We start from the raw sequence: 23,764 nt of genomic DNA on the forward strand, positions 1-23,764 counted from the left end.
TCCAATCATGCTGTATGTGAGTACGTTTCCTTAAAGGTATGGCTGGTAAGTTATTCTAGAGGCATTTTTTGTTATATTTCCAGACAGTCTCTTAAGATCCCGACAGCAATCAATACATCAAATGCTCTGACCATTAAAAGGAAAATATCCACTAACTGTGGCTGTCGCAGGCCCTTAAGGAAGGCACATCCAATCATCTCATTTGGCCTGTATGAAAACATTGGACAAGGCTGCCTGTCTGTCTAACTCATACCTGCCTGCCTGCATGCACTCTGATCGTGCACTCATTGCGCATGACTGGAGGCTTCCACAAGGCTATAGGGGGACATACTGCTAAAGCTGTCAGGGAGCTAGTCACACAAGGTGACAGATAAAATGCAGCCAGAATGTGAGACATGAGGTAGCACTGTGCTCACAGTTCACAGCCCCTGAGCCTGTTGTCCAGCAGCTAGCTAACTCAGTGGCACAAAGCACACAGCCCTTGAGCCAAAGAATGAGTGAGTCCCTGCAGAAGCAACAGATTCATTAAGCAGCCAACCCAGCTAGCACAAAGCAAACACCTACAGCATTAAAGAGTAACTGTTGGTGTGGTTAGCCTTTTCAGACTGAGGTATGTTCATGACAGCTATTTTTCTTATGTTTATATGATTGAGCCATTTAGCGGAGTTGTTTATTTATGAATTTATTCAGCTAAAAAGCTAAGAGTTTGTTGAACGTAGCAACATAGGCGCTAACACACAGTTCCCAGCGGGAAGGCGAGAGCTACGGAGCAGTTGGTGTTGGTGGGATTTTTGGTTTGATATTTTATAATTTGGCTTGCTCTTGCTGGTTTCTCCATTCTTACCAACCCCAGCTTTGAGCACTTTTTATAGCCATATTTTCTAGTGGAAATGTTCCTTTGGATAGAACTGTCTCATAACCTGAATAAACATGAAGCATCCCATTAACAAATGCTCTGATAAGTACTCATCTGTACCAGGAAGTGCTGCATCAGTTGAGCTGAGCCTGTGAGTCACCATGTTAGCGAAAAGTAAAAGGGCACATGGTGTCTTTCTCACTTTTAGATGCTAATCCCATATGCATCGCACACACACACACGCACACACACACACACACACACACACGTCACAGAGCCTCTGTCCAGAACTCTGACCGTAATGACCTCCACCCATGATCATCTGTCAAACAATTACAGGGGACAAATGGGGACAAATGTGCACATGTGCATGGGTGGATCGCCCCACTTCCATCATTACCACACTCACTTATGCATGCACACGCTCAAGACCTGATTTCACCAGTCACGCCAGCTCTCATAATCAACTACGGACGACACTTCACTTCATTATTTTTAGTGCTCAGCAGCAGCTTTGCAGCCTGTAAAGCTTTCCTATTTCTGTCCTGCATTAGATGTCCACGATGACAGAAGGAGGCAAACAGGGAGAGGGAGAGGGATAGAGCAGTGTACCATCTCAGGTAAGATGGGAAACATGATAAGAGAACACCCAGTGTGCAAATAAAGAGCAGCCTGCTCTCGAGCATTAGCTGTGCACACAATGTGCTTAGTGATCTGCAAGCACGTAAAGAACATCACAGTCAGATGCACTCAGGTCAAATCCAAAAATAATTCTTTACGTAGTGCTGAAACCATGAAAATGAAGATTACTTTGCTTTTTATATAATTGCAAATTAAAAATCTTTAGCTTTTGAACTGTTAATCTGTAACTGGGCAGTATCTGAAAGGCCCGAGATACTGAATTGATCTGAAAAGACTGTACACCCTTTTTTCAGCCAAAACCTTCAGCTGCTAAGATAAAAGTGTGGGTTCACAAGCTCCACAAATATTTGTGGACTATGAAACTTCACCTGACTTTCCATCAGCATGTAGCATTTTTGGGTGGACGGTCCCTTTACATTTAGAGCCTGGCTGATTGATAGAAGGACATTATCAGCTGATGTTGACCTATCACAGATATCAGAGATATATCTGGTTCTGTGCATATGTTCTTTAATATGTGCTGATATACATCATAACCCATAACGCAGAAAAAGATGCTTGGAGTAATTCACAATTATTACAGTTCCAATGAAGTTTACTGTTTCAGTGCACTGATGTCACCATGGACAGCAAAGTTTATTATCAAACTGTAAAATATTCTGGCTCCATCACACCAGACTTTTTGGCATCTCAGCTGGGTAGATAACTTAAATGATTAATCAATTATCTAAATTGTTTGTGATTAATTTCTGTTGATCGACTAATAAATGAATCAACAAACTGCTTCAGCTCTAATTGATTACATTAAGGCTGCAAATAATGATCATTGCATCATGATCATTTGCTGATTATTTTCTTGATTAAATGATTAATTGTTTTGTCTATCAGAAGTGAAAAAGTCCCTCCTTTGTCTTGTCCACCGGCAACAGTGCAAAACAAGAACATATCACATGACCCTATCATACATCACAAAGAAACTCCATCACGTGACATCTGAGAAACTAGAACCGATAACGTCGAAAAATGACTCAATTACCAATTAATCAATTTCTAAAATGGTTGGGATCAATTAAAGAAACTAACTGTTCCAGTTCATTTGATTATATAGCTTATTAATGACACTAGCCCTTTAACCTGATAGTATTGCTCTGTCACGCACCGCTATCTCTAGGGACAAACAGCTCGTGTCCTTCATTATGTCCTCGATTGATTGGCTGGTGATACACAAGCCTTCCTGTCTTTCATCTCCTCACTATCAGTTAAAAATGAGACCTTCCCAGCCTGCAGGGGCCTTCCCACTGTACACATCTGTCATGTTTCTATTACACTCCAATCTCTTCTGCAACCTGGGTCGTAAACCAAAGCCCTGCTACACCACAGCATCAGCAACATGAACGAGAATTAGCCAGGATTATGTTTGTGTCCTCTCCTGTGCACAGTCTCATAGAGAAGATCCATCTGAAGCCAACAAATGGTGCAACATTATCCCCTCGCCACTTCTTGCTCATTGCTTTGGGCATGTCAAGTCTCACAAATTAGTGAGCAGCCAGCAAACTCTGCTCTGTATAAAAAGGAACCACCGGTATTTCAGTTGACTTTGTTTTGAGCAGTGATGCTTTTTTTCATGTTTTTTCATGTATCATTCCGAGTAGCTGCCCGCTGCTCGATTTTCTGTAAGCTGAATATCTTGACTGCTTTCCACATCATCACTGCAGATCTTTGCCACTGACACCAAGGAACTGGCAATTCAAGCATCATGTAGAGACAACTAGTAAGTGAGGCAAAGACAGTGATTTTGCCATTTTGGTTACCACCTAGTCTATCTCAGTAGTAAGAATCGTCAGTGACCTTACAGTCAATCAGTGAATCCGACATAACGACCTGTTGAGGTTTTACGTCTAAGGTCTACAAACAATGATTTATACATGATTGTGTTATTCCTATGTGGAATAGCTTGCGTGAGAGTCATACTATATTCATCCACCATCATGACAGGCAGAATCCACCAGGCACGAGAAGACAGATGCTCTTTTGACTAACAAATGTGGTTGCTAGCAAGGGAAGTGATGGCCACAAGGCTCATCCAGCAGGCTAATGAGTGGCATCCTGAAGTCCTGAGCCAGTGTTTGCTCTCCTTTTGATTTGAGAATAAGAAGTACCAGGAGTAAACAAATGTCACTAATAGACTGATGAAATCTGAATACATACAGAAAAGAGAGACAGAAAATGACCAGTGTTTCATTATTTTCTTTAGTTTTAAGCAGCAGTAACCCTAGCACTTTAAAGACTTTGTCTAGGACAGTGGTTCTGAATCTTTTTCTGGCCACATCCCCTGATGATTAAACTGTTTATTGACGATTGTTATATTACTCTTGCTATTATTCATATTAATTATTATATCAAAATTGTATTTAATTAGTCATCTGATATTTTATTTATTTATATTCTCACTACATTGTTATTATTCTGTTATATAATTAAAGCTGCGCTGCAGAGTAAAAAGTCATTTTGTTATGAAACACTACATCCTCTCATATTGATTTAAGCAAGAATGTTTTATAAATGTTGCAGATCGCAAATGTCAACTCTTCTCGTTGTGAATTTCTGGTGTAAACTCATAAAAAAAGATGACAAAGATAAGCTAGTTATGTGAAATGAATAGATAAGATATATTGGCCACAGGGCAAAATTGGATGCAAGGCTGAGCAGCTCTGTCATATTTAGGTCTATAACACATTCATGGTGGTCAGGCAGTGTGCGTTTAAGGAGGGAGTGTGATTTTTTTCTGTTGGATACTTTCAAAATTTAGCTTGCTCTTGCTGGTTTCCACAAACTTAGCAACCCCTGCTTTAACCAATACATTTAAATTGAATAGAATGCATCATCACCTCCTCCAAGGGGATATTGTTTTCACCTGTGTCTGTTTGTTGGTTGGGTGGTTTGTCAGCAGGATTACTTAAAAACTAGACAGATTTCCATGAAACTTGTATGGAGGACCAGTCCCAGTCCAGAATAGACCCCATCAACTTTTCATGTGGATTGGGATAAAGGGACTGATCCAGGATTTTTTTCACAGTTTCCTTAACATTACCAGATAAGGCATTTTTTTCTCAGGAATAATGCATAGATCTTGATGAAGAAAATTAGGTGTATTTAGGTGGCTGGTGTCTGTGAGTGAGTACAATTTGATGTGGATAAAGGGGACTGTTGGGCCTTGGCAGAGGTATTCGCTCTACTGAGTGCCATTCTAGTTAGTTCATGTCTTGTTTAGCTTCTGTAGTGCTTCATACTGTATGTCTTATGCGGGACATTTGTGGCTTGTGGCCCTGCATACTTAAAATCCATTGATTCCCTCGTTTGAATTTGATTTGCATAAAGCCTTTGGCACGCTATAGGATAAATACCACATTATTTAGTTTAGCAAACAAACCATTTGAGCAGTATCAGCTGTACACACACACATACGTACGGTGGCCCTGAAGTGCAAATCACAACGGCAAATCAAAAAACACAACAGCAAATTAGAAAACACAACAGCAAGTCAGAAAACACAACAACACATCAAAAAACAGAACGGCAAATCAGTTTTTTTTTCTGATTTGCTGTTGTGTTTTCTGATTTGCTGTTGTGTTTTCTGATTTGCCGTTGTGATTTGCACTTCAGGGCCACCGTACATACAATATGTGTGCACACTGCACACACACCCAAAGATGCACACAGAAAATCATCATCTACGCCACAAATGTGGAAACCCCAGATGGAGACACGTGGGTACTCACACTCGCTGTATTGTTGCAGCTGGGCAAACTCAGCTGGGCTCAGACATACCCAGCCTCTGTCTCCCATACTGCCTGAAGCCAGGGGCAGGGCTCTGTCTCTGGGAGTGTGTCCGTCCACGAGCGCGCTAAGGGGTGTGATGTTATCCGTGGGTCAACCTGTTTAATAAGACTGAGGCAAAGAGCTTTGGGCATGTCATCTCTGCCTCTATAATAAGCACCTTGTGAGCATACAGGAGGTGGAGAGTTGAAATAACTGAGGCCACATGAGTACTGCTGGAGGCAGAAAATTGGAAAGATGATGAATGTTCAACTGAGTAGAGTTTTTCAAGTGTTTATCTGAAGCCAGGGGTTGTTGCTTTCAAGTACAGAATATTGCTGAGGTGCTCCAAATATTGAATTTGTCACTTTGAATGCCACAAAACAAAAACAAAAAGATATATGGAGGCTGTCTACCACAGTAACTAACTACTCCTCATGACTGGGAGATAGCACAATGTTCCTCAGCAGGTCTGCAACAACACACGCCTTCCTGACCTGAGGAGAGGGACAGAGAGAGAGAGAGACAGAGAGAGAGAGAGAGAGAGAGAGAGAGAGAAAGAGGAGGAGAGGAAGAAAGTAGAAGAGGGGAGAGAAAACAGAAATAAATAAATCATGGTGATCATCAACATTCTCTGGACCGTACATAAAACATACAATGTATGAAAAGCTTTACATCAGTAGTCATAACAGAAAAATCTGTAACATCTCAAAGTCATTTTAAAGATAGAGGGGGCGAGTGGTTGTGGAGGAAGAGGCAGGAGAGAAAGAGACAGTGAAGTTGACAGCATAATATGAACAAAAAGAGATTTACAGCAGAAATGGAGGTGGAGAGTGATGGAGCATCTGAACACTGAGGAGCAGACACAGCTAGGTGAGGGAAATGGTGCTTGGACTGTGCAGGACATTGGCATGGTTTAATCACTGGACTGAATTTATAGTTTTTAATTTAGTGCACGATATAGTCATTTCTTTTTATGTCAAAACACACATGGTTTTATCACCGAGCTCGCTCTCAGGGGAAATTCACTGTTAGTTCTATGACAAGAAATGTCAATTATCCATGTAGACACAACCAGGTCCTTTTTATTATTATTTTATTTTTTTATTTTTTTAACATTATAGGCTATAACCAAAACTGTTTACCGTAACCTTGACGAGGGTAACTTGGTCAAACCTGAACCAACAAAATGTGTCTGAGATACTCAGGACAAACAACATGGGAACAAATGTGGAGTCAAACTGCTTTAGTGATCCACTGATCCAGAAGAACACTGGACATGTTTCTACAGAGACAAGATGCTGTTCAGTCTCTTAACTTTAATTCTTTGGTGCTGTTATCCCCACAAAAACATTTCGGTATGGATTTTTCAAAACTTGAGCAAATAAAAGAAATTGTGTAATATGTTGTTTTCTTTCCTGTAATTGGGCAAACCAGCCCTTTAACCCTTCATCAGAATCATGTCACACCAGTATTATGTTTGAAGTTAACATGATATTGTAGCATGCTAACATGCTAGTGTGTTGGCGAAATTCTAACATTTAGCACTTACCTTACAATGTTTAGTGTGACTGCATAGACATAGCCTGGTAATGGGAAAACATTCATTTAAGTATTTATGCTATTATGCTATTTAAGATGTCAGTGTGATGTTAGGGTTAGGTGTCAAGTCAAGACGGAATTCTTATAATCTAATGACAGAAAAGTACATTTGTCATAAAATGTCCATTTTCTGCTCTGGGTCAGCCGGATGACATTAGGTTGAGCAGGAGTGCAGGCAAACTGAAGCACACAGGGATGTTTATATAACTGAGTTAGTTAGTTATTATTGTGGGCTTAGATTGATAATAGTAAACATGCAAATACATTGGAACAGATTTTGTTGGCTCAAATTAATTTATTCTCTGAATAATAATAATTCTCTTCAAAATCATTTATGTAATTGGATATAAAAATAGTCTCCATTTTCTTATTTTACACTCAATGAAACATATATGTATATGTACATAATAACATACATAATACATAATGCCATAAATTACATGGCTTTAGGTCTTTTTAAATGACAGGCTTTGATGTGTCAACAAAGCAGTGGTGCAATTAATACCAATAATACTACAGTTTGCTATATCAGTGGCTGGGCCCTGGCTCTTTTTGTGCAGGCTGGCTCACTGGGCTGAACCAGAGCCATCAGAGTTGTGAGTTGCAGTTGTGCTCCTCCGATAAGTCAAAATGTTTCATTATAAAAAAAACCTTACACGTCTAATTGTAGTTGAGAAACAATTAAATTAACACATCTCCATTGAGAAAGTGTAAAAACAAAACTAAAAAAGTGTGATGTGACCTATCTTGGCTCCAGCTGGATCCTGGCCTGTGCTGGAGATGAAGTTGGAGCTGATGCCAGAGTACATATAGTTCCAAGAAACAAAAGATAAAAGCATGAGTGAAATTCACTGAGGTATTAACGACAGATTATTTTTAGAAATGGTTCTCCACTGATAGAGAACACTGTTTTAATTTACTCTTCAGTAAATCAGACTGGTGTACAAACATTGCACTTATGATTTCAGCCACTGGGTTACATGAGTCAGTCTGTGTCACTGTGTGTTATCTGGATACATTTATTGCATTCAAGCACAGATCGGGTTTAGATCTATGGATTTGCTGCAGTAGATAAACAGTATATGCCAATATGCTTAACTAAACTTCACAGTGATTTTTTTGTTGATATGGTATATATGGTTTATGGTATGGATTATAATTTATCATTCATTCATTAATTATGCGTAATCACTTATCCTTTGCAGGGTCTTTATTAAAAAAAAAAACCTCATTAAAGGAGCACTCTGTAGGGAAGACATTCTAATCAGTAGAGAAAGATCTTCATTGGCTGATTTTTTTTCTGCCTAAAAAAACTAAATGTACTGTTTTACTTTACTTTGTTTATATGTGGCAGACCCTGCCACCTTTCTAGCTTCATACAGTGTTCTGGGACCTTATTTTCCACTGAGAACAACTTGTTTATTCACTTATGGAAAAAAATAAAATGTGTACGAGTTTGTATTATTACCTCATTAATATTGTACATGTTAAAATTCCGGGATTTAAAATCTTTAGGTAATAACATTAACTTCACCTATCCATTAACTATACTGAAAAGACTTGACTCATTTTGACAACAGACTCAAACTATTTTGAAATATTACCCATCACTCTGTCAGTAGTGTTACGTGAGAACAGATGAACATGATTTGACTGTGGTCAGATTCATTGTAACCAGTTTGCATAGAGGACTGAGATGTGCTGGCGTCATGAGACAAACCTATAGAAAGCTATAATACTGTTTGACTTCCCTGAGCTGTCTGTGGCTGTTCTGCCATTAGCAGTTGGTTTCAATTGAACATTTGGTTGTTATAGTAACCGTCATTGCTCATGTTACTTGTGTTTTATTAGTTTTTTGTTACATTATGATGCCATAACAGAAATTGTTTGAGTGTCTCAAAATGTGTTGATCACTTGTGGCTGCTGCAAATAATGTTGATAACTTGAATTATTAACAATAACCTGCATTTTTCAATCCAATATCTGTGGTGGATATGGGGGTGTCAGGTCAAATGACCTTCACATAAATGTGTGTTTACAGTTTTGTGAAATGTATAGCATGCTGTCTGCACATATCAGAACCAAGACTTCTGACTTCAGTTCACTGAGGCCAGCAACAGGCTTGTGACCGGAAGTTAAAGGATAAGTACCGTTTTTTACAACCTGGACCTTATTTCTGGCAAAACATATGGTCATTTACTCACCCAGATAACTTTGGTGTCATTCGGCGTCGTTCGGACGAAATTAGATCCAGTGTAGCGGCGATATATCCATATAATGGGAGAGACGGGGCAGCGACACACAGCCTCTATATAACGCATTATCTGCCACGAAACTAGTTCATTTCATCAATATTTTGTTATGAAATGCTAGCGCTATTAGCCTCTGAGTCCGGGCTCGTCTATTGTCAACATCCGGGGTCTGTAGGCTGATCTACTACCTCTGACCTGGAAGATGTCGTCTCTGAGCTGCGCGCGCACCCGCGACAGCGCGGCTTGTTTACCTGTAGCTGCTGCTGCTAGTTTGACCCCGGATGTTGATAACGGACGAGCCCGGACTCAGAGGGGAATAGCACTAGCATTTCATAACAAAATATTGATGAAATGAACTAGTTTCGTGGCAGATAATGCGTTACATAGAGGCTGTGTGTCGCTGCCCCGTCTCTCCCATTATATGGATATATCGCCGCTACACTGGATCTAATTTCGTCCGAACGACGCCGAATGACACCAAAGTTATCTGGGTGAGTAAATGACCATATGTTTTGCCAGAAATAAGGTCCAGGTTGTAAAAAACGGTACTTATCCTTTAAAAGACAAAAACAAGAGAGAAATGAAAAAAATAAAATAAGCAGCCAAACCAAGGTCAAATGTGTGACTTTATGTGATTTGAGATCTCAAATGAGTTCATGTCTGTGATCGATTTAGCGCTGACTGAGCAAGCCATTCTGAGGCTAATGTGTTGCAAATATAACTCTTAATTTACTGTTAGGTTAACTGGTATGTATTTGATTCAATAGTATACTCTGTCAGAAGTGCTACTCGGATGGTTGAATGGCTTCGGAACCCTAACATCTACACCCGCACACACACACAAACACACACACACACACACACACACACACACACACACACACACACACACACACACACACACACACAATAAACAGTTATTGAAATTAATTTCTTTCGGTTTTCATGTGAACAGCTGCAACACTATGATTGTCCGTGTGGAGAGACTGCTGGCCTTTCACTCTGCCATCCAGTTTGGCAGTTTGGAATTAACCCAACACACAGTTTTGATTTCGGACAACATGTCTTACAAACTAGTTCTGGAAATAATAACCCAACCTTTAGTCTAGACAAATACATTAACCCAGTTTTGTTGTATTAAATTACTTTTCCATACCTTTATAAGGCTGCTATAATTACTTTTATACCGCTGGTGTGAGTCTTGTTTTTGGTGTCTCATCTTTTTCAGATTTTTAAGTACTATCATTGAATTTATTGTGTCTTGTCAAACATGGTTTTCACTTTTAGTAGAAACAACAAAGCCAATTAGTTGTACATGCTTAGCACACTGAGTACGTACACAGAAGCTAAACACACTTCCTATCAGGGCTTTGGGCTAATTTGCAGTAGCCCATTAATTCCCACTGTAAATATTCATCATTAAACACATCATCATACTTAAAAGTTATGTATTAACCTAAAACAGCTGCTTTGTAGTTAGTGAATTTTACTCAATCCTAGAGTTAGCAGTCCATATAGACTAGGTTCAGCCATGGTGTAAAACACCTTTAGTCTGCTACGGAGTATTTAAGACTGCAGTAAGGTTAACTGTGGGAGTGACTCAAAATAAACAGTGCCCATCTTCATTAAAATACAAGCACAGGTCAACAGTTAGACCTCATTCATCATAGTAGTCAAGTTGTTAGAAGTACCAGGAACAGAAAGTCTCCAATTTTTTTAGATTTTATACAATCAGTTCATTGTTCAATTGTATTTTCTGCAAATTTTATTTCCAAGCATGACAGTATGAATGCTGTTCCGAGGTCTTCTCCACATAAAATACAATTCTGGGCTGAAAAAATGATTTATTTTTTTACTGGTCTAAACATACATATGCTTAAATATTTTGAGTTTGAAAAAACAACCATGCCTTGAAAATCTTTAGCTTTACAGCGGTATGTTAACTCATGGACATGACCTCTGCGTCCTAACATTGAGGAATGGTGATCCATGGTACAGGCGATGTTATTTTTTACTACAATATGATCAATTTATTATTTGGTCTTGTCAAAATAAAGAAAATCACCAGCCTTATCCTTTAACCCTCCCTTTGTGAAGCAGTGTTCTTACTTTCCAGCTTAATATCCATCCCCTCTCCTTTACCAGCTGATCTCTTCACTCCTGCACTACATGGAAGGTGACATGTACTAATGGGCTGCACAGGTTCAGTGATGTTACTGACTCAAAGGGAACAAAGGGGAGATGTATATGTATATAGTGTGAGTGTGTGACAGAGCGAGCGTACGGGGCCTCCCCTGTGCGCAGAGAGGGATTCTGTTTTGCTCACGAGGTTGCCCGGCAACTATGACGTCACTGGAGTGCACGACAAAGAGCAGCACCATGACAGACAGAGAGCTGCGGATACTATGAACAGATGACTTGATAAGCATCAGTTCTGAGTGTGTGTCCTCAGTATGTGTTTGTCTGCTTTTACCTCAAACCGTGTTTCTTTTTTTAAATGTAACGACAGAATAACTGTTCACTTTCTTAAAGCCATAGTTAGCTTAAAGGAATAGTTCACTCTAGAACGAAATTCAGTCATTATCGACTCACCCTCATGCTGATGAGAAATCTGGTGTAGTTTTTTAGTCCTCAAAGTGCAGCTGGAGACCCGCGGGGGTACCCTCCTGCAGCAATAATCCATATAATGGTGTCCGAGACGAAAAGGTCCATAAAACTACACATAACTTTGTAATATTCCTCCATACTGCTCGTCCGCTGCAATCCAAGTGTCACTATACTAACAGTCACTATACTATATTTGCCTGGAGGCACGCTCCTGCGCAAAAATAATTGCCCTAATTCCATTCAGTCTGTATGACCTACTATTTACCTGTAATGTGTCCTGCTTTGAACTATGTAACCTGACTTCTGGAAATAAACTTCTAAGAGCCTAAACGGTCGTACATGGCAAACTATTGTTTTCTATGTACATACCTCTGAAACAAAAAATTGCAAGTCACAAATCGTAGGAAAACATCGTGCAGAGAAGGCTGAGATGGTCACGGAGCACTCTGGGGCAGGAACCCTGAAAATCCACAGCCGTCTGGGGGAAATACCAAATTTTTAGGGAGTCTGAGATTAATGTTCAAGCCTGTTCACCACTTCACACAGACCTGATCTTTTCATCCATCACCGTTTTTATCTCTTCAGTGGAAACTTCAGTGGATGTATGACTCAGATGTTTCAAGTCATGATAAATTTGCTGAGTTGATTCCATTGCACTTTATCGTATTTTGTTTTGATCGATACACCAACGTTTCCCACCTCAGCCAAGCATGACACCTTTTATCGAATATTTCTCATCAAACTGTCTGCGTTTCCACTCAAGACTTTATATGCACACATTGAAAATGTGCATAAAAATAGCTGGATGGAAACACACCGAGATATGAGAGTGGTATCAATCATCACAACTAACCCTCTGCCCGAAACCGATGACGCGTTCCCTAAAATTAGAATTCCTTTAAGGTGTCTCTCCAGCTTTTAAACTCAACAATGAGTGAGTGACTACAGTCCTGACCAAAAGGACAGTGAGTTGTGTGAGCCTCCTCCAGTCTGCTGCCTCAGTGCTGTGGTTGATTGGTGTCAGTGACTCACAGCCACTGAGTGTTAAAAAAGAAAGAGAAGCAGAAAAACAGAAGGGTTATTTACACCCCTCACAGTACATTATGTTCATTACAGCGCTCCGCCTGTTTCATTCTGAATGTTGGACAAATTGACTTAGGTTTTATGACAAAAAATGGCAAGTGTCAATGAAAGGGACAACTTTGGTCAATGACTTAACCAAAAATTCATAGTTCTGTTTTATGATCAGCCGATGCTTTGACTAAAGTTTGGTCAGATTTAAGCACATGTTAATTAATTACTTTTAACCTCATTTACACGTCCTGCAGTTATGGAGTAACATTATCACTCATTTGGAGGCATGTTTGGTGCTGAGCAGGTGGTCTACAGTAGGTTATACACCACCAGTCACACATTCCAAATATATCAAGTAAAGCTGCTTTAAAGTCACTCACTTTGTGAAATCAACTGTGCACATCAGAGGTTCTCTATAACAGGACTGTCATAATTTGCGTTGTCACACAAGCCAGATGTAGACCACATGACCAGATTAACATAAATATGATGTTTTAGGCATTTGAACATATAACAGTATGTTGCCACATTTACAATTTAAGTTTTGGGAAAACCCAATTCGAGGTAAAGAAGTATGTTGACTCAACACCCAAATTCTTGTGACTAAGTAAATTCATCTAAATTAATTTAATTACCATTCAAATCAGTCCAACACACCACTCCAGTCTGCTGTTGTTGTGTCTGCACATTCGCCACTAAGAGGTGTTCCAAGACATAAAGCATGTGCAGAGTGTGCCACTGCCAAATTAGGATACTGATGATGATTACAGTGATAGCACTGAAGAGGAGGGACAGTAAACAGAAACTGGAGCGCTGGCATAATCATGTTCACAGAGGAGAAGATGGAGAGAAGTCTGCAGGATGACAGAAGTGGAGGGCTGATCCGGTCTCAGTCCAGCCATCAGAGTAAGAAGACGCTAGTTAAGTGTACAACTGGAAGCAAAACGCCATACAGGTCGCTCTAACTGACATTCCCCTGTTGAGTGTTTAGCAGGATGCTGTGGGTTAGTCAGGCCTCATTACAGGAAGAGAGTGTGGAAGCCCTGATAGCAGCTCTCGACACACATACACTCCCACCAGCAAAGCCTTTTCACTTACAGTGGTCATGTCTGCTGCAGGAAGCCATAGGACTGTGTGGCCATATGATTAAATGGATACCAACAGCAGCTTTTCTGTGTCAAACATGAGTCATTTTCAGGACTGAGATAATCTTCATGATCCATGCACTTGCTAAATATAGCCCTCCTGCAATAACTGGGTCGTAGCTTACCGAACAACTCTTGAAACTGAAAATTCAAGCCCTAGTTTGCACCTGCATTGAACTGGTTGGTTATGCTTTTGTTAAGCTTACATTTATTTGGAGTGTTCTTGGTGCCAGTTCTTCACAGTTTTTTTTTCTTCACAAGACTAAAACTGTCAGATTATATCTCGAATCTGCATTGACACAAGAACTCAGCTGGAAGTTAGACAACGGCAAACGCTGTTGAGCTTTAGTCACGCGTGTGAAAACAATCTTAAAATGTAAATGTCTATATGGGGAAGCATACAGAAACCGTAACAGAAAAAGCTACCATTTCGCAGCCTTTCGATATCGTCTGGCGAGTAACAAAGGGGAGGTGAAAGAAGACAGGGTGAAGGTTGAGTCAACTGAAATTTAGCAGTCAGAAAATTGACAGGAATCTAACAGAGAACTCAACTACACCCATTGTCTTGTGGGAATTAATGAGCCTCAGTGTTGAAAATAACACACAGTCGAAGCACGCTCTCCAACTGCTACAACTGCAGCCCCCTGGGTACTACACAGAGGCCTCAACGCAGCGACAGGAGAGCTTCCTTCTCAAAACAGAGTGTGTCTATTTAGCATCATGTCAGCTGAACATTTCGTTAACATAGAGTGAAAAGTGCCTGTGCATTCAGCATGAATTTGCCTGCATGGATTCCGACTATAAAAGTGCTGCACACCTGCAGAAGCTTGTGTCTGTTTTGCGTTTTCCTGTGTGTAGGTGTGTTTATATGTGAGCCTGAAATCCACGCTTTTTCCATAATCATCTCTTTCTGCGCATTGAGAGCTTTTTTTGACATAAGGAAATCAAACAGCTCGAGTGTGTGTGGGCCGAGGTTTTGATTCTTTCACCCTTGAGACCAAAGAAGGCCAGTTCCTCAGTATTATTCACTGAAGCACATGAATCACTTCAATCATCTGGATCCTATGGCAGGTTTCCTGTGCTTTGTTCAGACCAATTACCGCCTGTAATGGCTCGTTAGGCTCTTTGTAGTGGTCTAGGATGCTTAAGAAAATCCTCACAGTACTTGAACAATAAAGAAAGGCTATTATGAGTAGTGTTATGACTGACAAAATGCCAGATATTAAACCATTTCGAATTCTAAGCAAACATCATGGTCCAGTTTCAATGTCCTCCTAAACCATAAGCACTGAACCCCCAGACTTTTACCTCATCTGTTAGTGTCTGAGTATGGAAGTGTGGAAGGGCTCCAAACTCTGTGTTGAATGGGATAGCACCTAATGTTACCTGGACAGACAGTAAAGGTTGTGTTTTCACCCGTGTGGTTTTGGCCGGATTGCACTAAAAATCGTCGAACTCCAGAAGAGACCATATTAACTTTTGGTCTCATCCAGGAATTTCCTCTCACTTTCTTAAACATTGTGAGATTGAGATTGAGTCGTTTTTCAACATTTTGATTCATTTCTCAGGTAATAAGGCATGGATCTTGATTTTAAAAAATCAGGTGTATTTAGGTGGCTGGTATCTATGGGTGAGTACAATTTGATGCAGATCCTCGGTCTGGTGAGCTTACATTCTTAAAATTAGAGTGATACCGAATTACCAATACCGATACCGATAATGAATTGGACCTCTTATAAGCACAACAGTACTGTTGGATCAAATCAACACATTTGAATTACAACAATGGCAACAGTAAACAGACAAGAAGGCTACACACATAGTGCTGGTTAGCGAAGTGTCCAATTAATAAATTTACTATTGTAGCTATAATATTGTACATACACAACTTCTTATATTAAAATAGACTCTGGGGCTTTCACATAGACTGTAAAGCTTAGTGACTTGGGCTGTGTTAAGTCAGATGTCATTCAAAATCAAACGGTTTTTTTTACAACTTCCATCAAATTCTCTAACTACTTGGGTTTAACCATTGTACTTCCGGACACAAATTTACCAACTGGTACATCTGGTAAGTTTTAAAAGTGTCTGATCAAATTCTGAGTATGAAATCAATGTAGAAACACTTCTTTGGACTGTTGATTTGCCATGAAAAACTTGTTACATGCTGTTTTTTAAGTAGTGTTACAACCGTCAGTGAAAAAGACTACGATTATGGTGACTCTCACCTTCACACTGTGGGTTTTTTCATTGGTGTTGGAGCCATTATACTAGCTTTTTTTAAATAATCAGCGTTAAGATTAGGGTATTGACACATGGCACATGGCTGTACACTATACAGCCTCCCCTGGGCCAACAGAGTGAACTAGCAGTGGCAACGACAACAATACAGAACTGGCCTTTACAAATGAAGAGTTTTTGCTCGGAATCATTTAGTCCCAAAACGCACCACTCCTCAGACAGTGGGAGTCTGCTGAAGAGGATCACTTTCTGCTCAGGATAGAGATTCCTTCTGTATGAGGTTTTCAGTGTGGGGCATCAAAGACCAGGGGGGAAGTGCAGAGGCCAAACATGCAGTTCAAGACAAATTGAGCAGCAAATATTGTTTCACAGAATCAACTGCATGAGGGCACGGCTAACCTGAAGGGCCGTACACTGAGCTTCATCTTTACCCTTAAAAGGAGTGCTTCTAATCCCCTGTCAAGACTTGACAAGACACACATTCTACACACACACACACACACTATTCCTGCGTCTTGTCCCAGAACCATCTTCACCTCTCGCCCCCGTTATCAGAACTCACTGTTTCCACTTAGTCCTTTTTATGCTGTGATCTTCTCTGTGATAGTTCTTTCCATCTCAGGAGAATGAATCATCTCAGTTTTCACAGTTTGCAGCAGAGGCCGGTATGATGAACGTCAGATCTCCCTCAGCATCGTTAGTCATCTACTGAACTTTCACCAGACAGTTATTTGCCTACAGCAGGTGTACACTGTCAAGGCTACAGGGACAGGAAGAACCTGAATGTGTGATGTGCTGTGACACCTACAGAGCGCTGAGCAGGTCCTGGGCCTCTGTAGCTGACACTCAAACTATCTGAGGAACATTGTGGATTGATCTGCGATTAGCTCTGCTGCAGGCTAGGCTAACATAGGGCAATGGCTTTCTGTTCTCTAACCTACTGGGGATGTAGCCTCACAAATACCAGGAGTATTTATGGAAGGCCTGGGTGTCATGGCAACTGGGGGATTGTGTGTAAAACGCAGAGGGGGAATGGAAAGGCCAAGCTATACACAACAACTGATTGTACTGTGTTTAAAGGGGAATGCCAACCAATTGAAATAATAGATTTACATGCTCTTCCTCTGCCCTCTGACAGTTTAGTGTTGTGAATATGATAAATGATTATGTGTGAATAACAACCTTCTTTCCCAGAGCCTGAATCCATACAAACAAAACTTTTCCTCTGCAGTGGCTTTGCAGTAGAATAAAATAGAATACATCAAGACCTGGTCTTAATCTTAAAGAGCTCTTCCAGAGAAATAAAAGCACTCTGCCTGGGAAAAAGCATTTGTGCCTCGGTATGTTTTCCCATATGACTGATAAAAAAAATATCTTAAATTGCATCCTTTCCTTCTCCCTTAGTGCACAATCCACACTATATGAACATGCAAATGCTACGCTGAAGGATTTAAGTTTCCACATCACACTAAGTTGTATATAAACCACAACGAATAGTTGTGATGTCACAGAACCCTGCTTGTGTGTACATGTCTTACACTGAGATTTAGCTGAGCTCAGAGAAACTTCCCTCCTTCAGCAGGTGAGAGTGGCAGTATGATGGTCTTGCAGGTTAGTAGATTCTGTGTTTGTAGGTGTGCTATGGTCGAGATTTTATTACCTCAGCCAAGGAGGGTATGAATTTGCTCATTTCCACTGATTGGTGGGTTGGTTGGCTGGTTGGCTGGTGGGTTGGTTGGCTGGTGGGTTGGCTGGATGGTTGGTTGGTTGGTTGGTTGGCTGGTGGGTTGGCTGGATGGTTGGTTGGTGGGTGGGTTGGCTAGTTGGTGGGTTGGTCAGCAGGATTACACAAAAACTACTTTACAGATTTCCACAGGCCTTAGCTGGAGGATGGGTTTTGGCCCAGAAAGGACCCCATTTACGTTTGGTGGTTTTCTTTAACAATGTGGCACATTGGTTTTCCACATTTCTTTTAATAAATGATTTGATGCAAATACAAATAAAAATCTGGATCTAGTGGATTTAAATATGTTCTACTTGATATTGGAAGCTTGATTGAATTATAGGGGACTTTTGGCGGAAGTACACGCTCTACTGAGCACCATTCTAGTTAAATATATATTTAAATTCTTGTCAATTCTTGGTTCTGATTCAAGTTATATATTTGAACAAAACATGAATTTTAAAAAAAATTGTGACATGTCTCAAAAGTAACACATTTTGTGATTCATCTTTCATATGTCACCTTTCTCCTATCAGGCAACAGGTAAAAAACAGTTCTTATCCTGCTCTGCTCAGAGCTGTAATAAAGCTGATCCAGTTGATGCAAATATAAAGGCCTCAGTATGCTTTAAATAAAGTGATTGTTACATTGTTGAACAACATCTAAAACTCCCTTCTCAACAGAAGAATCAGATGGGTGTGTCACAGATGATAAGACAAGAATGCCACTCCACACGTGTTTTTGCAGAGGTGTTAAAGTAAGTTGTGGTGGTAAGATGTGGAGGATTCCACTATCAGCAAACAGTTGTAAACACCACCTGAAAACTGAAATGGCAACCTCATGCTGCAGTAGTAAAAAAGTCCAACCAATAAGGCCATCACAAATATTCTGACTGACTTTACATTCCAGTGAAGGCAAAACAGGCCTGTTACTGTGGGACAAACAACAGCCTAGTTTACCCTACCAGAGTGTTCTGCTGGATTTTGTTAGCTATTGTGTTTCTGCTAGGGAATAAATCAATTCTCAACAAGCAGTTAGTGCCTTAAATCTTTACTGCAGAAATGGTGTGGACTGATTCAATTAGAAATACTGTATTTTGTCATGAAATGTTGTTTTACAAGATTGTAAGCCCAAAAACAAATAATGAGAAAAACAATATTCTTCTTCTTGTGGTATCAAGAAGTTGGCAGGTGAATGTGTGTGCTAAAATGGAGTAAGTAAGACCAGTAGGCAATAGAAAAGGCATGTTACTGGTTAATGTATTGGTTACTTTTGTTGTGCAGCACATTCAATGTTCAATCAACTTAAACACACAGTATTGAAGTTCTGCTGCTAGGGTTCTCTAAAGAACACCATTACAAACAAAAAGTAAGGAAACAATTGGATGATGTTGTAGCGTGGGATCTTGGGAGTTGCTGTCTCCATTGTTAAACAACCACCATTGCTGATGAATATCTATCTACTTGACTCAGGCAGAAATGTCTACAGACGTAATAAGTGCTGTTCACATTACGTTTAGTCACACCAACTTCCTTCCTCACTCTCTGACTCTCTCCTGGGAGTTATGGCAACAGACAACCATTAGTAAACATTTAGGATAATGTAAGTACACAACTCAACAAAAGTACTGGTCATATTTTAAGGGGCAATATATAAGAATTTTAGTAGAAAACATCAAAAACTGTACTAAAATAATCAAAAGAATGTAAATGAATAGCAGTTTTGGCATTATGATGTCTATGTATTGTGTTGCAGACATATCTAATGACGTTAGCATGCTAGCCCTGGTCAAAACCGTCTGTGCTAGCGATGTAAACATAAAACACTACCCCTGAGCTCCCAGTATCCAACGCTCACTGCACAGTTAACTGAGCTAAGGGCTGCCACAGTTAGCAGCAGTTAGTCTGGTGATATGCAGCCCCCTAATTGTTTTGAGTATGAATTTGACATGTGGCCAATTCTTACATTTTGCACCTGTAAGATATTTTAATGTGGAAATGTTTCATTTTATATCTTTAGACGGTGATGATATGTCATAACCTGACGTGGCAGATTGTTTGTTTCACAAAAATTGTTTGGCTCCACAAATCTATCTGGAAAGGAGCCGCTAGAAACCAAAAAATACTGTGAAAGTGATTGGACTAACCATCCGTCTATTCCTGTCTATCACGAGCTAACTTCAACAAGTCAGGAGAGCGCAGCAGAGTCAGTAAGTAAATCAAACTCTTACTGACGTCAGCAGAGAGGAGAGTGAAAGCATCACCCCAATCAAGGAAATAAAACTCTCCTGTTCTGATATAACTGATGCCAGCAGCAGCTACGCTAATCTCTTAAAGAGCCGCCATTGTTGTTTTCAACGGAACAGTTGCTCCTCTCGCTTGTCCTCACATGTAAACCACACCTGTAACTGCCAATAGTTGACCACAGGACACTGACTGGTTCAACAAAAGCCACAAGCTCATAGCTCTAAGCCTTGCAAGATGGATTTGCGAGGTGATCAACCTTTGTGCAAGTTGTATCTAAATGGTTGCATCCTCGTTCAAACGCAAATAACTAAGGGTTAACAACGCCATGCCATTATGTCTTGGATTTCTAACAATGTTCAGTATGTTGCTTGTTCAAACTGTTTCACTCAGTTATGTCTACATAGGTACTTTTTATATGGTTAATGTCATCAACCGCCTACCTGCAATAGTTACCACATCAACAGCATTTCTGTGGATTTGTCAGTCTCTGAGTGGGTTTTTAACCTGGAGGTAAAATACTGTGTATCATGACTGAGCTAACAACAACACTGTCAGTCACCTGTGAGGGGAGCTGCAGTGCCAGGCGCAACTGATTCAGTCAATGAAAATAATGACACTCCTCTTCTTTTTACAGTGTTTTTCTCTTAATGTTGTTTTTACGTAAATGAGACTCTACATTTAACAGTTCCTGCTTAAAAATCAGGTGTTGAAATGGGGGGTGGTGTCTTCTATCCGGGTAGGTACTGAAATGAAAGGAATCAATTTGAGTGGGTCTGTGCATGCTCTCGTCCTAATCACACAGATCCATGTTCAGACAGGCGATTGTTCACCTCTTAATCCATGTGATGAATTACTGTCTGATGGCACAGGGATCACCATCACCATCTTCACAGCCCTCGCTGACCCACCAGCTGGCCACATGATTTCAACATGAATAACACAGTCTAAACACACATGGCACCGTTACATAGACACATACTGTTGTACACACTGGTGCTGATATTCTTTCTTGGGACTGAGAACGTGAGCTGCATATCACAGCGCAGTTAAATGATCCTCTTCCCTTCACCCTCTATCCATCCTCTGTCTTTACACTCTCTCTGTTGATCCTCTCCTCATTCCCTCAGCTCTGCCCTCTCTGCTCGCTTGCTGTGTTCTCACAGACGAGACTCAGGGCAGAGAATCCCTAATGTTTATCACCGACCAAGTGGATGCTGTCAAGGAATAAATAACCATCACATTTGGTGATTGCTTGATGAGATGTAATTAGGCGTGCCGACGGAAGATTAATCATGAGAAATCGGCCGTCTCATGCTAAAGCGTCGCTTTCAAGGAGGATTAGAAGGGACTGACATTAACATATACTCAAAGACCAATGGCGTTTAATTAGAGACTAAAATATAAAGTGATAGATAGAGAATTATATATAATTATATTATTATATTTTGGTCAATAGCTTCTTTAATCTAATATATCCTGGTTGAAAATTGGTAATAGACAGTACCTGATTATGAGGGGAAAGAGTTATGCCCTTCAGTTTGCAACTCTCTTGCAAAGGTCACCCTTTTGATGAAACATGTTGGAGTTAATTTTCGGTTCATTACATTATCTTTTTGATCAGTTCTTTGTTCCAGAAAAGAGTGACCTGACCCTGAGAGCTGATGCATATCACTGTAACTTGATAAAAACAGATCTAAGTACAGTGTAGAAATGGTGTTGAGCTGAACTGTTTCGCCTCCAGCTGGTTCCTGAGGGAGAACGAGTCTGAGACATTTTGTTTTTAATCCATCTCCACCCAAACACACATCACATCCAGTGTTGTTCTAACCTTCTCAACAAGAGAAGTTATGATGCCATTTATCGCAAAACGTCACCGCAAAGCCTTATCAGCACCTTGGTTCAGATACAGCAAATAAAAAAACAAGAAAGTTGGAGGGGGGAAAGGTTATGGCACACAAGCAAAAACAAAATTGGGCTGGAAAGGGGAAGGGAATTCAACAAACAGGGAGGGAAATGTGTCAAAAGAAAAATATATAAATATAAAATATAAGTGCTGAGAATGTACTGAAGAAAGAGAGAGCATGGAGAGACAGCAAAGACACATCATACAGCTCTAAAAACCAGCATGATCATCGACATGGAAGCAAGAGAAGAAGACAGAAATGGGAGAAGGGGGACAGGAGGAGTAATCACAGACAAAGTCTGCCCTACCTCTGGCCATTGCCACTCCAACTATAGTCCATGTAACATCCCTGTTAGTCCCAGCTGGTCTGACAGTCAGTCAGTCAGTCAGTGGGCTCCAGGATGTGGAGTCGAGGCTGGGCTGGACTGGTGTCTGGTTCCCAGTAAGCAGGCAGCGGCAGCAGCCGAGTCGTCCTCTCTGCTCACACGAACACGCGGCTACATGCAGCACGACAACAGAGGCACTGGAGCCTCGGCAGGGACAGCAGCAACATCCCTCCCATCCACCCTGAATTAATTAAGCCCTTTTTCTCCCTCTGCTGCCCTCCCTCTCTCTCTCTCTGTCTCTCTCTGTGTGTTTCTCTCTCTCTCTGTCTCTCTGATTCTCATGTGCGCATGGTTAATGCTCTGTGTGTGTGTGTGTGTGTGTGTCTGCTTCCCCCTGTGCTCAGTTTCCTCTCTTGCTCTCTTCCCTCTTTCTGTCTCACTGATCAACAACTGTAAATGGGTACTGTTTTCCTCCTCCGCTCCACCCTCTGTAAGTAAGGTTCAATCTGTCTTGCCTTTCTTTGTAGTCTGTTTTTCTACAGTGAGTCACAAATCAGTGAATGGAAAGAGAACTTAAAACATTCTTATTTTTGTCTTTTAGGAATGTTCTTTTAGAGATCAGCAGCTTAACTAGGAGAAACTTTCACACTCGTAACTGAGGCACAAACTTATTATTTTGGGAATATTTTCTTTTTTCCAAAATGTGTTTTGATAAATTAAAAATTAAACATACTAGAATGAATTTAACTAGTTATGTAACAGTCTTAATTTAATACTGATGTCTGTATGACCTACATAAGCAGCCAGACCATCAGGGAGAAGATTGGTTATATCTGTTCTCTAGTTATTCTTCATGCTTGTCACCGGATCGCAATCCAACTTATCTGAGGTGGTTAAGTCATAAAAATGGCGGAGTGCTGAGGATGAATTGAGGAGTCTCACAGCCTGAGGAAATAAGCTGTCATTAATAAATGAATGAATACATTCATTAAGACATTATTTGATCGTACATATTCACAAAGAGATACATTACCTCATCGCCTGCAAACAGCTGAGTGTGAAAGAGAAAAATAGTAATAAAAATATGCTGAGTGTCACACGAGGCAGTGGTGCTCATTCCACTTTTGTCCAAAGGGGCCGACAGACTCAACAGAAAATGAAGTTCCTTGTAGCCTCTTTAATTTTTAACAAAGCAGAATTCAAAACTCAGCACTGTTCAACAAAGACAAAGAAACATTCTCTCCAGGCACCATTTTGAGCCTGATGTCTCAATACAACAGCAGCCAGCAAAGTTGGGTCTGAGCTTCTCATACATACATCGTACATGTCTG

The 23,764-nt window shown here is 40.4% G+C and overlaps 1 protein-coding gene across 4 annotated transcripts in view; it reads right to left on the bottom strand.

Moving 5' to 3' along the window:
- The window catches only part of dgkg (diacylglycerol kinase, gamma), a 129,688-nt gene extending 106,872 nt beyond the window's left edge, over positions 1–22,816 (bottom strand). For all 4 annotated transcript variants that reach the window (XM_084362243.1, XM_084362241.1, XM_084362242.1 and 1 more), the window contains exons 1-2: positions 22,416–22,816; positions 5,278–5,811 (exon numbers count right to left, since the gene is read on the bottom strand). In XM_084362243.1, coding sequence (XP_084218369.1) covers positions 5,278–5,344 — 67 coding nt within the window. In that variant the 5' untranslated portion in view covers positions 5,345–5,811; positions 22,416–22,816. The remainder of the gene's footprint in view (positions 1–5,277; positions 5,812–22,415) is intronic.
- Positions 22,817–23,764: the final 948 nt, after the last annotated feature.

The sequence above is a fragment of the Pagrus pagrus genome (genome assembly GCF_965226575.1).
Source record: "Pagrus pagrus genome assembly, chromosome: 9".
Classification (NCBI taxonomy): domain Eukaryota; kingdom Metazoa; phylum Chordata; class Actinopteri; order Spariformes; family Sparidae; genus Pagrus; species Pagrus pagrus.